The sequence below is a fragment of the Bos indicus genome, chromosome 6 (genome assembly GCF_029378745.1).
Source record: "Bos indicus isolate NIAB-ARS_2022 breed Sahiwal x Tharparkar chromosome 6, NIAB-ARS_B.indTharparkar_mat_pri_1.0, whole genome shotgun sequence".
Classification (NCBI taxonomy): domain Eukaryota; kingdom Metazoa; phylum Chordata; class Mammalia; order Artiodactyla; family Bovidae; genus Bos; species Bos indicus.
This window is the reverse complement of record NC_091765.1, coordinates 96,892,814-96,907,215: the sequence shown is the minus strand read 5'-3', so window position 1 is coordinate 96,907,215 and position 14,402 is coordinate 96,892,814. Positions and strand designations below refer to the sequence as shown.

At 40.9% G+C, this 14,402-nt stretch overlaps 1 protein-coding gene across 2 annotated transcripts in view; it reads left to right on the top strand.

Annotated features, from left to right (window-relative positions):
- RASGEF1B (RasGEF domain family member 1B) overlaps positions 1-14,402 on the top strand; it is a 652,436-nt gene that overhangs the window by 620,841 nt on the left and 17,193 nt on the right. For both annotated transcript variants that reach the window (XM_070791655.1, XM_019962999.2), the window contains 4 exons: positions 5,693-5,875; positions 7,641-7,763; positions 8,111-8,248; positions 13,893-14,105. In XM_070791655.1, the coding sequence (XP_070647756.1) occupies positions 5,693-5,875; positions 7,641-7,763; positions 8,111-8,248; positions 13,893-14,105 (657 nt within the window). The remainder of the gene's footprint in view (positions 1-5,692; positions 5,876-7,640; positions 7,764-8,110; positions 8,249-13,892; positions 14,106-14,402) is intronic.

The window sequence follows — 14,402 nt, the reverse complement described above, 5'->3', positions numbered from 1 at the left end:
CAACAGCTTTTTCAAGCATCTCACATCAATCTCACTTTTTCCAAAAGAGTTAACTGCTTTGAAGTTTGACTTAACCAGCAAATTAAGGACGGTACTTAATCGCCTGGGGGAGGAAATGGCAATCCGGTCCAGTATTCTTGCGTGGAGAATCCCATGGACAGAGGAGCCTTCGGGCACCAGTCCATGGGATCTCAAAGAGTTGGACAAGACTGAGCACAGCACAGCACTTAATGCTGTCACTTATTTCAATTTTGGAAAAAAGTGAATTTCTCCTAAACCAGAATTTTTGCTATCTGGTCCCCACAGCAGGTACATTGGGTTGGGCAAAATTTGTACTAAAGAAGGATGGAGAACTTGGTGGAGGATGTGCTAAAGAAGGACGGAGAAGTTAGTGTTGAGATTATGTTGGAAAGGATAGAGAAGGTAAGTAAATTGAGAGTTTACAGAACCCAACAGACAGAACATAGTAATTGTGAGAGCTGTAAAGAGAAGGTTTGCTGCAGATAAGAAGCCAGAGCTTCACTGAGATTAAAGAAAATAAATGGAAGCTGTGGGTAGGAACTACCTTAAACTCAGTCCTTCGTCCACTGGGGTAACGTCAGCAAAGGATTCCTGGAATTAATAGCACCTGGGGCTAAATGCTTCTTTGGATTCTCGTGTCCAGTACTTGGACATTCTGTGAATTTGTTTTCTTAAACAAAAACCAAGCCAATATTTAATCTTCTGAGCCTCCCTATTTAATTCTAGAACTGTAGCAGGTTGAACTAAAGTCTTGAACATCAAGTTTGAGTAATGCTAAATAAACAGTAGTTCCTGATGTGGGTAATAAGAGGAAAGATACTTGAGAGAAAAAAAAATTCCACTATGTTTATCTTTGGAAGTATTTAAAAATCCACTTCACAAACAGTACTTTCTGTGCCGTTCTCTGACCTTTCCCCTTGTTTAACAAATATGTCTATTACACAAGGCAGTTGATCTTTCCAGAAAACAGACTGGCCACTTGCTAGAGATTGTCCAGAAATTAGTTATGCCTACTGTGATCTATGAGCTTTCTTTGTATCATTTTATCTCATCAGATTTTTTTTTCTGGAAATCTATAAAGTACACACAAGAAAATATTACTGTATTTCATTGAATCTAAGATGTCATCCATTATAAGATGCTCTTTTATATATTGCTAAAAAAAAAGACTGATGGTTAAATGTGTTTTCTTGTCACTCAACTATCTAATGAATCCCAATTTCAAAGAAACTAAAATACAAAGAAGTGTATATTAGAATCTCTGAAATCTCTGATTAGAGGGGATTATTCTTTGATGGCAAAGGTCAGTATCTTAAATACTTCTGTTGACAGTGTTGCTTTTTAATAAGAGTAATTAATGGCCTATCATACATCTTGGGAGCAAGGATTTATGTAGAACTTGTAAAGCATATAAATTACTCTAATAGACTACAGTTTGGGGCAGACTGACAGGCTTTTCATTTTATGGGTAAACATTTGAAGTTCAAAGAAGACCATTTGCAGTATAGCATGATGCAGAGTTGTAAATTTTGAACCTGGAATGTGAAGACCTGGGTTTGAAAAATGGTATGCAAGTTGAATTATCAAGATGGTTTGTGGTCAATCAATCAGCTGATCAGCAACAGAGCTTTGGGCTAATTAGAAGGCAGAAAGCAACCAGTGACATGGTCTTTTCTTAAATTTGATTTTTAGTAAACTATAACCCCAATTAACTTATCTCAGTTTACCACCCTTTGCTATTTGCAGTATTTTCTTTTGGTACCTGGTCAGAGAGTTTTTTTGATGTGTTGATATTTTGTACACAGTTCCCAGGAACAATACAAATGCCTTTTGTCATTGCTCTAAAAAATGCTCTAACTTTGCCATAAAGGAAATTGGTAGTTTGTTGTTATTTAGAATTTTGGAAGGAGAGAGCAAAAGTGGAAATAATTGACTAGGGGTGAGTAAGTGAGTCTCCAAAGTTTTCAAGGCTCTTAAGCCCCAGATGAGGGCTTCATACAGTCTGCGTCTTTGCCCATATCTGGATCCTTGTCCACTTTATGGGAGTAAATAATTAAGAAGTACTTTTGGTGCTGATTTTTTGAAAGGGAATTCTGAGTAATTTGTGACCATTTTGTGGGTTAGTGATTCCTGTCGATCAACCGAAGGCCGCAGGGGTGTGTGTGCAAGATGCAAGAACGTTCCTCGGGCTCACTGGATGCTGTAGCCACATGACTGTGTGGTCCTAATCTGGTCGCTTCACCTCACTGCACAGGGTCTCAGCTTGTGCACTGGTGGACAGAGGAGAGTGGACCTGACTGTCATGGCGCTTGGACCTTGGCTTCTTGCATAACTGTTTTCTAGTCATTGCTGATCCCTTAGCACCTAGCTACAGCCTTAGATGCTAGTCTGTTAGCATATGTTCCCCACCTAGTTACAGCCTTTGAATCCTTACTCTTCGTGGGGCCTCTGGGCAACCACTTCAGATTGATTGCAGTTAGAAAGTGAGATGAAACCTATTTCCACCTTCGACTAGTTGATTTCCTATGGTCCTTTTGAACTTTTGGCACTTTCTGATTGTCTGAAATTCCCAACTCTTGGCCTACTGTCTCCCCAAAGCCCTTTACTATGATGGTTTCAGTAGCAATGAGTGAGTGGAAAAATCAAGGAAAATTCATGATTCTTGGCAGAAGGGGAAAAAGAAAACCTTCAAGGGCATGATGGAGTGAGTTCCACTTGTCAACCTTGGATGCCAAGGATACTGTGTGGTTTTAACCATCTAAAGCTTTTTTAAGCCAGAGGCAGGTGACCACATCCAAATGGAAGGTTCCTTCCAGGCTGTAACTTTTAGGTGTTTCTCATCTCAGTCTCTGGTGTCCCAGTTTAAGGACATTTCGACTTTCTCAGGGCAAGGGCAGATGGTCTCTTGTTTTTCTTCCCACCAGGAACAACCCATGTGCAAAGATGATATCGCATGTGAAACAGGCTCACGGAAAACTGGCAGTTTGGAGAGGACAGCAGCATACTTTGTCCATTGTCTTAGAAAATGTTAGCCTTGAGTTGTTTAACTGTGATTCCTATGTATAAGATCTTACCAACTAAGTGGAGAGCATTTGTGTTAACATCTACATCTCAATGTTCCTGGTCCCTTGGCCATTATGACCATGTCTTGCCCAAGCGAGAGGGATGGCAGCGATGACTCTGGTGGTTACCGGTCTCCCCAGACAGTGATTCTCAGTCCTCACTTTCTTCCCATTTGTGACTGTATTTTTGGAGAATAGTTGATTTACAATGTTGGGTCAGTTTCAGGTGTACAGTAAAAGGATTCAGTTATACATATATATACTGTTGCTCTTCAGTCACTAAATCATGTCTGACTCTTTGCTACCCCATGGACTGCAGCACACCAGCCTTCCCTATCCTTCACTGTCTCCCGGAGCTTGCCCAAACTCACATTCATTGAGTTGGTGATGCCATCCAACCATCTCATCCTCTGTCACCCTTTTGCCCTTTGCCTTTTGCTTCTCCTTTTGCCCTCAATCTTTCCCAGCATCAGGGTCTTTTCCAGTGAGTTGGCTCTTCACATCAGGTGGTTCAAGTGTTGAGCTGCAGCAGCAGTCCTTCCAAGTATATTAAGGGTTGATTTCCTTTAAGATTGACTGGTTTGATCTCCTTGCTGTCCAGGAGACTCTCAAGAGTTTTCTCCAGCACCACAGTTTGAAAGCATCAGTTCTTCGGTGCTCAGCCTCCTTTATGGTCCAGCTCTCACATCCCTGCGTGACTACTGGAAAAAGATATTCTTTTTTCAGATTCTTTTCCTTTGTAGATTATTACAAGAGATTGAATATAGTTCCCTGAGCTATACATTAGGTCTTTGTTGTTTATCTATTTTATGTATAGTAATGCATATCAGTTAATCCTAAATTCCTAATTTATCCCCACCACCACCTCCCGCCACTACTTTCCCCTTTGGTAAACACAGATGTTTGTTTTCTATGTCTGTGAGTCTGTTTTTGTTTTGTACATAAATTCACTTATATCACTTTTTAAGACTCTGCATATAAGCAGTATCATATGAGGTTTATCTTTCTTTCTTTGTGCTATTTCATCGTGGATGGTTTTATGTTCTCCCTCAGTATTGGTTTATGGATGGGATAGACCACAAAATACTGAAGTTATTATTTTTCTCCTTTTTCAATTTCTTGATGCTTCTTTCCCTAAATGCCATTTCACCTGCCAGGGCAGCTTTACAGTGGGTGTTGTTTGTTCCCAACACCCCACCCCTGGCGGCTCCCTGCCCAGGTACGTGCAGGTACTGTGATGCTCTGGCCCCCGTGGGAGGGTGGCAAGGGGGCACCTGGGACAGCCATGCTTGGAGAGGGATGTATAGCCACAGACAGACCCCCACTCCCCGCCCCCATTCGGATGCAAATATCTTAAGCCTCTTGAAAAGAAAGATTAGCCCAGGTTGTGTCCTCCTGCAGCCTCCAAACACCCTGGGCCTGTCAGTCCAAGCCCTGGAGTTTGCCTCTCCCTCATTGTTTGCCTCTGAAACCCTCCATCTCCGCAACTCCTGAATGCCTCCATTGTCCAGACAGGCTGCCGGAAATGGGAGTCTGTTCTAGGGCCAGGAGCTCCGTTCCTCCAAATCCAAGTAATAACTTAATAGCCTCTGGCCTCCAGCAAACACCCTCTTCTGCGGGCTTTGCGAGCAGGAAAGCACACACAGGGAGCGGACATCACAGCACTCCTTGTTCCTCAGTCAGGTGCTTTCTCAGCCCGTGTGTTTACCGAGCACTGAGGCTTTATAGAGCCCTTCACCCCGAAAGAATTTAACACAAAGGGGCAAAAATGAATGGCATCAGACTTCCAGTGAACGCTGAGGAGCTGGCATTAAATCTCCTGATATATATATGCATCTATAAACTTACACAATGCTTCCCTGGTGGCTCAGTGGTAAAGAATCCGCCTGCAGTGTAGGATACTCTGGTTTGATCCCTGAGTTGGGAAGATCCACTGGTGAAAGGAATGGTAACCCACTCCAGTATTCTTGCCTGAGAAATCCCATGGACAGAGGAGCCTGGCGGGCTACAGTCCATGGGTTGCAAACAATCAGACATGACTTAGTGACTAAACAAGAACATAAACACACACACACACACACGTACACACACAGATAGTTTAATTCTAGGCTTCTCTTAGGTTTCAGGTTTTCAACTTCTGTTTTGGTTATCTTCTAATATGCCCAATGCTAGTCCAATATTTCTTAAGCATTATGTAATTCTTCCCCACCAACTTTGAAGGTGCATGTTTCCACCTTAGGATGATACTTGACTGGGAGGATAAAGCACTTTAAAGCTCAACCCCTCTCCCTGCCTTCCTAACCAAATGTGAAGGCATAAGATCTAAACACAGCAGCCAGAGACTTGACTTTAGGCATAGATTGGAGCCTTTGATTCACGTATTTCATGGTACTTTATTGGACACGATTGCTACTCAAAAAATATGCATTCGTGTGCTGTTCAAAAGCAGTGTACTTCTTGATGAGTTCTGAGATTGTTTCAGAATCTAACCTGGGTTAAAACTTGCCTGCTTCTTCATAACTGTGAAAGCCTCATGCCTATTAAAGTTTGCTTTTCTTTGGGACTGCCTATTACTGACACCGTGTTTCTTCCTTTCTTATTCATTTTAGGAAAGCATGCCTCAGACTCCTCCCTTTTCTGCCATGTTTGACAGCAGTGGTTACAACCGAAACCTCTATCAGTCTGCAGAGGACAGCTGTGGGGGGTTGTATTACCATGACAACAACCTCCTCTCCGGGTCTCTGGAAGCGCTCATCCAGCACTTGGTACCCAATGTGGATTATTATCCGGATGTAAGTATTCACATGTTTCTGAAACACATCCTTGGTATCCAGCAGAAATTACAATAGAGTAGGAGAATCCCAGGGACGGGGGAGCCTGGTGGGCTGCCGTCTATGAGGTCACACAGAGTCGGACACAACTGATGTGACTTAGCAGCAGCAGCAGACAGGGACCCTGGATGCTCCAGAATTATATCTGGGTTGCTAAGAATTTTTCTAACAAGAAGTTGCATGTTGATTATTGAGTGCTTTGAGACCCAGTTGAGCCTGGATACAATAGTTCTGCATATTAGTTTTCTTTTCAGGATTGGCATCACAGTGTAGACGGTCAGAGACCATCTAAATAACTGTAAGGTTTGACTCGTGCGTGTACCATGATCCTTAAATAGAAATGCCAGAGAACCTTGGATGCTCCTCAAATGTTTAGTGCCTTTTTGGTTTCCAAGACCATCACTATGTTGAGAAAGGTTAAGTGACACAGGGAAGCTTCCTAGAAAAGAGAACACGAGTTACATTCAAGATGCAATTCTTTGTAGCCTGGACATCAGATAATATGCTTGCTTATGTTTTCCTTTGATCCCTGACATTTGTATAGGTAATCCTTTCTAATTCAGGAAATCCATTTATATTTTCTCAGTCTTTAGAGCAATTCCAAGAGACTCAGAGAGGAAAAAAATTGAAATTTGGGATTCGGTTGGCACATGGTCTCACGCTCGACATCAGCAATCAAACCCGGGTTTTCTATTTCTAGAGCAAGTGATGTTTCTCCCCACTTCCTTTGTGCTGTGGCTGACCCCGTTTCTCAACAGCTGCTTGTTGATAAAGATTTCATGAAAATATCCAGACACTGGATTCAAATCCTTTTATAAATGTAATAATGACCTTGGCGTGCAAACGATAGTCTGTGCTTGCCACTGGAGTTCACCATAGTGTTTGTTACTGAGTTATCTCCCTCTGTGTGTGATTTGTTACATAGCATTTTCAAATATGTTGCCACACAGGGAAAACTTGTAATCAAAAGTAAAAGGCGTCCCTTGTTCAGCCCTGTAAGTGTTTATGAGCCATAAAAGGGTGCCTCAGGGGGAGAAAAAACCCATGGAATTTTTCTTTTTATTGGGAGTCTGAAGCTATTATAACAAATAAGCATTACTTCATTACTGGCTTCTTGGGAGACAGTGTGCTTAAAGAAAAGTATATAGTGTGATATTATGTTTTATCAAATTGCTTAGCCTTTGAGCAAGTAAACAGATGACTTGAACGCCTGTCTTTGAATGTTCTGACAAGCACACAAATGCCCCAGTGTGTAATACTGGACCCACTGGAGAATCCTTGAACTGATGTGGGTTGGGTGGTTTTTTGTTTTTTAATTTCCATTGGGTTACCATAATATTTGGACACAGAACAAGATTCTGTATGGGTGGTGTATGTAAGTTAGATTGATCTCCATGGGCTGAATTTCATTCTTCTTTACTGGGCTGAGTTATATGTCCTGGTATGCAGGCTCCCAGAGGGTAGATATAAAAATGTGGTGTGAATAATTTAGTAGCTCAACTTATCCTGTACTTCTGTTATTTTTAGTATGGTTTAAGGGAAAAGATGTACCAGAAGGTAAAGGAGAAATCCATCTTGTTTTCCTACTAGTAAGCATCACTTTTGAAACTACAGCATTTTCACTTTGATCAGGAGAACTTGATATATGATGTATCAGGTTTAGGGAAGATACTAGTTTCAGATGTAGGCTCTAACCATGATAACTTTTTTTTTTCTCTTGCCACAGAGAACGTACATATTTACCTTCCTGTTGAGTTCTCGGTTATTTATGCATCCGTATGAGCTAATGGCCAAAGTTTGCCACTTATGTGTTGAGCACCAGAGACTAAGTGATCCCAACAGTGATAAGGTAATGATATATTTTGAACTTTACTTTTTTTCTATTGGGTTTGGTAGCATTATGGCTTAAATCTTGTGAAGTGGGTCTCCTGAAGTAACCGTGGCTTCTCCCTGGGCTGAAGAGTATCATGGCTATGCAAAGGGAATGGGGAATGGTATAAAGAAGAAATGTAAGTCCAGTGCCATGGAAGATCCCTAGGTCCTTCCTGAAGTTGGTAGCACTTGACATTGACTTGGGAGAGGGGCACTAGAGCTTCTTTAGCCTCAAAGACTTTGCACTGGAAGTTTGTCAGTAGCATTGTTTGTAATTATTTATTTGATGGATATCGCTGAATTCAGTTTGCTTTTCCTCCCTAGAATCAGATAAGAAAAATTGCACCGAAAATTCTTCAGCTCCTGACAGAATGGACAGAAACATTTCCTTATGATTTTCGGGATGAAAGAATGATGAGAAACTTAAAAGATCTGGCTCACCGAATAGCCAGTGGCGAGGAGGTTGGTAACCTAAATTGAGCAGAGTCATTTGGATTTCCAGGCAGGGCCTTAGTTGGGAAGTGGTGCTGACTTGTACACTGGCATCTCCTCTGCTTCCTCTGGGTTTCTGCCTTTGGGCAAGTCCTCTCCACAGAGTACTGTTCTGCTTGGTGTGCCAGACAGAGCTGATTAGACGATCCCACTTCAAAGGGATGTGATCTAAAGTTTTATGTGATTAATTTGGGGGTATGTTCATGTCAGTTCATGCAGAGATTCATGTTGCAAGTATGTTTTCATGTTGTTTTATTGATACCTCTCTTCCTTCCAGAAAGGTTTGATCTAGCAAGTTAGATAAAGAATATCACAGTAGGAGATATAAATACTAATACATATAAAATAACATTTATATATTAACAGATAATAAGGAATATCTGGGAATATCTGGGAATACTAAATCGGAAATAGTTTGTATCATGGAAAGGAGAAAACGAATAGTCTAATATTAAGAACCAGTTGACTAGGACAAGATTGTTGTATTTCACTGTAAATCTCTAGGTAAAAGGAAAACACAGTTGGTTATATAATTTGCACTATCAGAGGAGCAAAACCATATAAATTCTTCAAAGAATTAAATAAAACTTTTTAAAAATGTCCTGCAAGGACTTGGTGAATATGATCATGGAAACTGTTCTGTGTAGTGTTTACAACAAATACTCCTTGGTAAAAACTGCTGCCATTAGATTATTATAAATTAGTAAAGGTAATTCTTTAGGAGTAGAAAAGACAGAGAAAAAAGGATTCAAGTCTTGTGCCCGGGAGTTGATTCAAGGCTAGCACCTAGACTAGGTGGAGATGGAAAATAAGTCTGTTAGATAATCTTTCATAAATATCACGTTCCTCAATTGAGCCTTTGATAAGCACTAACTAGCTATGACAAATTCAAGGTTATCCTCTTTGAAGCAAGCCTGGAGGACTGGTGTTCTGTGTTGAGGCTTGTTGGGCAAGGAGGCCTTTGTAGTTTCCGTGTTGCTGGCGTTGTCCAGGGAACACATTACTTAGGCCCAGATACAACATTCAAAAAAGATAGATGAAGCGTTTGGCAAAGCCAGTGGTGTCTTGTTTCATTTGTCTTAAAATGCATTTTCCCATTATGGATACCCTAACTGGAGAAATCATTCTTTCAGTGATGTGCCGTCAAGATCCTATAACAAGACACCCTATCTATTCTGTCTGCTTCTGGTGAATACATTTTAATACTGTTTCCCCAAACTTAAAAAAATCAGACAAATTTTTCTAAGATTAACACTTGAAAAATGTGCACATGCTTGCCACATTATGTTCTCATGAAAGTGGAATTAATCCTTTTACAGTTCCCCTATGACTTTGTCGAGCTATGGGTTGGGAAGATTCCCTGGAGAAGAAAATGGCAACCCACTCCAGTGTTCTTGCCTGGAGAATTCCATGGACAGAGGAGCATGGTGGGGCAGCAAAGAGTCGGACGCGGCTGAGTGCATAAGCACATATGACTTTATATTGAACACTGGTGCTCAGAACAGCCATAACTGCTACAAGACTGAATGAGTAGTTCCCTGGGTCCTTTTGCAAATTCTGACACTTCTAATCATTTTGCTAGTTTGTGTGTAACAGGTTCTAGCAAGATAGGAATTGGTATGTGCATCACTCATAAAGGCAAAAGTTAGGCATCACTGTTTTTTAGTAAATCTTTTCTTAGAGCGCTAAGCTGCTATGCTGCTTGGCAGAAGCAGGGCTGTCTTGGTGACCTAAGTTTATGACAAGCTGCTCAAAAGATTAGTGGCATCATAAGGACTTTTTCTTGTGTGAGGCTAAGCCCTGAGTCAGGCAGTGCTTCATTTCAGTTAAGTTGTGTTTAGATACTTAAGTTGATATGGCAGTCAGCTTCCTTTTTCTCTATCACCTTTTTAAAAGGTAGAAATGATGCCTTGTTTTTTTCCAAAGGAATACCTTAAAAATCTTTTTCAGATACAGGGCCAAATGGATGGCTTTTTGTCCTTCTTGTCATGGAAGTTCATAAAGGGGATTGCTGCTATCTGTATTGGCCAGATTGGGTCCAATCTCTTTTTAACAGGATCCAGCCATTCAAGAATTGGATGGAACCAAGCAAGGGAGCCAGACAGTCTTGTGCCTGGGCTTCTTCTCAACCCTCCTGTGTTCATAATAAATCCTTGATAAACCCTGACGTCTTCAGAGAATTTTAAGTGTGAAAAGAGGAGATGAGAAGATAAGCCAAGTGTAACCACAGAGTTGGTTGATTCATCTAGGGCTTGAGTGGAGAGATGTCACCTGCCATGATTCGACTGGGTTTATAGTGAGATGCTATTCCTTCAGCCACTTATATAGCCAGTATTCAGACATGGGTCCATGATTTGGCAGCTGGTTGATTTGAGTGCTTTGGCAAGTTCTCTAAATTCTCTGCTCTTCCTTCATTTCTATCAATCCTAGAAGTAAAGTTTTGTGATTGATGCTCTTTTCCTCGGTCTGTGCTTGGCAGGCCACTTAACCTGTCTTGGGCTGAAGTGTCTTTCCTTGGAGAGATCTTCCCCCACCACCCAGCCATGGTCACTCCCCATTGTTGGCTCTCACCACCAATTTCTTCATAGCACTCTGTGATTAGTAATTACTCTCTTTATGACTTGTTTTCCCCCCATCTAGACTCCATGCTGTGCCCCTTCTTGTCACATAGCACCTTAACTCCTAACCCAGTACCTGGCATTTAATGGGCACCCAGGAGTGTTTGAATGGATGAATGAATGAATGAGTTAACAAACTAATCAATTATTGGAATAGGAAAAAATATTTCCCTCCACTGGAAAAAGGATCTCCCTTCTTGGGAAGGAGTGTGAGCTTGGGTTGGGACTTGTTGCATCTTGCCTGGGACTTTTTTTTTTTGGCAGTCAATGGATCCAGGTGTGCTCCCTATGTAATTTAGTTGAGTTCTGAATCTGCTAGAACAGTTCCACATAATATGACCTAATATGTTTCCTGCCTCAGGATTTGCCCAAAATGAACAGGTTTATTAGGACTTGGCTGCAAGGAACCCGAAATGAAACTGATGATTGAATTACATGACAAATGACTATTGTGGGCAGAATGCAATTTTCTCTTCCTTAAGGGGCTGGTCTTTATTCTATCTTTATTTGCCAGGTAATTACTGACACTGGCATTTGAAGTTATAAAAAAGATTAAGTACATATTTAGCAATCCATGATTCAGGAAGGAAGCATGCTTAATGACACCAAGCTTTGGTTTCTCAAATGGAGTCAAGCGGCAGCAACAAACTTTTCAAAGAGATCACATACGTGCATATCACACACACATTCCTCTCTGTCTCACACACACACACACACACACACCTGCGTGTGCACCTGTGCACACACTCGTTCCTTGTTACTTGAATGGCTCTTCCCCTGTACCCTGTTGCATACATGTTTTCCTCATATTTTACTGCTTTTTGCTCACTAGCTGAATCCTCCACTGTACATTCCTCTGCCTGTTCCCTAAAAAGCACTTTTTAAGTGCAGAATAAGGATCTTTCACCAAATATTCTTTGCTGTGTGTCAGAATCACCTGGAGAGCATTTATTATGATATTTGGAACCAAAGACCGCAGAAACCATTTGAAATTGATGGATTTTTACGTAACTTAAGATTATGAAAGTAGAAGAAGCAAGGGAAATAGGGATGAAGGATTTTTATTTTACTCTTCTTTACTTTCATTGAGGTACAGTTGACATATAACCTTGTATTAGTTTTAAGTGTACAACATAATGATTCATGGCTTATGTACATGGCAAAATGATCACCACAGTGAGTCTGGTTAACATCTGTCACCTTTCATAGTTAAAAAATTTTTATCTTGTGATAACTTTTAAGATCTCTTAGCAACTTTCAAATATGCAATGCAGTATTATTAACTGAAGTCACCATCCTTCCTGGACATTACATCCCCATGACTTATTTTATAACTGGAAGTTCTACCTTTTGACTCCCTCTTACCCATTATGCTCACCCCCCAGCGAAGGATTTTAAATAGCCCTCAATTTGGCCTAAAGTGCTTTGAATTCTGAAGAAAGAGGCACTTTCTTTGAGTGACAAGCATATTATCAAATAGATAGCATCTTCTAAACTGATAACTTTAGTGCTGTGTGGAAGATAGCTGCTTTGAAGGCTCAATTTTTTAAACACTTAGGTATTTCGTTAGTGACTTTAGGGTGATCTGTGAAGGTAGAAGAGGGGAAAAGGTCATCTAATGAACCAGTTTAAAGAACTCAGTGGAATATATACCAGACAAACAGAGAAGAAGAGAAGGAAGGTTGTGTGTGCTTTTTCGCCTTGACTGTATGAGAATTGCTCATTCCCTCCTGTTTGTGATTTTCCTCCATTTAAGTATGAAAACATCTGTTCATTTAAAATTTTGTAAGATGCTCTGGTAAAACAAATTACCACTGTTGAAAAAATAAGATGGTTCTTAGGCTTGTAGGTAAGATGCCATTTAATTTTCAGGTAATTAATCTCAGCAAATGTTATTGTGGTACTTTTTGAAAAGGAGCTGATTAGTTAGTAAAGCATGGATATAGGGTTTTCATCTGGAAATTCACTGGGGCTGTCCCTCTTTGGAGCTTTAACCTAAGGACCACTCTAGCAATGAATTAGCCTGTATGCCTTTCTTTGATACCAGCGTCACAATTGACTTAGATGGCTAAGTGTTTGGCAATTTTTGGCTGGAAAAGGAAGAATAAAAGAATACCCCTAACTTACATCATGATAACTGCCCCCTAGGGATTGATTGTGGAGTTATTTTTTTGGACTTAATAACTATTTTAAAAGTCAAGAGGTTACATTTATCTATAATACGTGCATTGCTTTTAATACTAATTTATCTTAGTGCGTGGCTGTAGCATGATGTAGTCACAAACCAGGCACCAGCTGGTAGTAGCATTACGGGGAGAATTGCCATGTGAAAGAATTTGATTGTAAACATTAGCGCTGACTCATGAGTGTGACAAAAACAGACACGAGCCGAATGGAGGTCAGATACCAAAAAGGAATATCCAAGGCTCCTTTTGGTGGGGACGCATGTTATATGTAGAAGTCAGGAAGGTGGTTAGGGGCTGAGTAGGAAGTGATGGTGTATTTCTGACAAATAGTTGTTTGTACTTAGACAAATGCGATTGGGAATGTTAGAAGTAGAAAAATCAAGAAGGTGGGCCTAAAGAAAAAGAATTAGGAAAAGGATGCTCTGACTTGAGATCTGTGCATCTTCACCTCCCAGAAGAAAACCAATAGGTTCCTATTTCACTCCAGAGAACATTAGTTGTATGTGGTTCCTATTATATGGAATTCCCTCAGTAGCTCATCTAAAATATCACTGTAGTTGTTTCATGGCCCAACTTGAGTCGCACTCCCAAGAGCAACCCAAGGAAAGAACTAAATCTTGCAGGTCTGAAAAGACACCGTATGTATATGTGTCTTTTAAATTGTTAGAGCAAAACTGACTGCCTCTAACTGCCCTCCACCAAGGTGGCTATCCAGCATCAAAGTAAGAGCATCAAGTGCAGATCTCTTGAGTTTGTGGCGTGGATGCACAGGCAGAGTGAGGAGGTCATCCTTTGCTTGTTTCCTGGCAGACATATCGGAAGAATGTCCAGCAGATGATCCAGTGTCTGATCCGCAAGCTGGCCGCACTCAGCCAGTATGAGGAAGTTCTGGCCAAAATCAGTTCCACGTCGACAGATCGACTCACAGTTCTCAAGACCAAACCACAGTCCATCCAAAGGGACATCATCACTGTCTGCAGTGACCCTTACACGTTGGCCCAGCAGCTGACTCACATAGAGCTGGTGAGGCCGTTGTCATCCTTGTCTTTATAACCCAGACTTGGTTTGCCGTGGTAACCAGATAGCATGTTCATTGGCAGTAATGTCAAGGGAGAGGTGAAAATAATCCAAATGGGAGCTAATCTATGAAATAGCGGCAGCATGTTTTGTTTAGATATTTGCGTATGACTGTTTCTGATATTTTGAGAATTCACTTTAAAATAAATACTAAGCAAGAGCGAAGAGGTTATTGACCTTCCTCATGTTACCCCTCTAATGAATTTTTCCATTGCTTGCTCAGCCTTTTACTTTCTAATATAT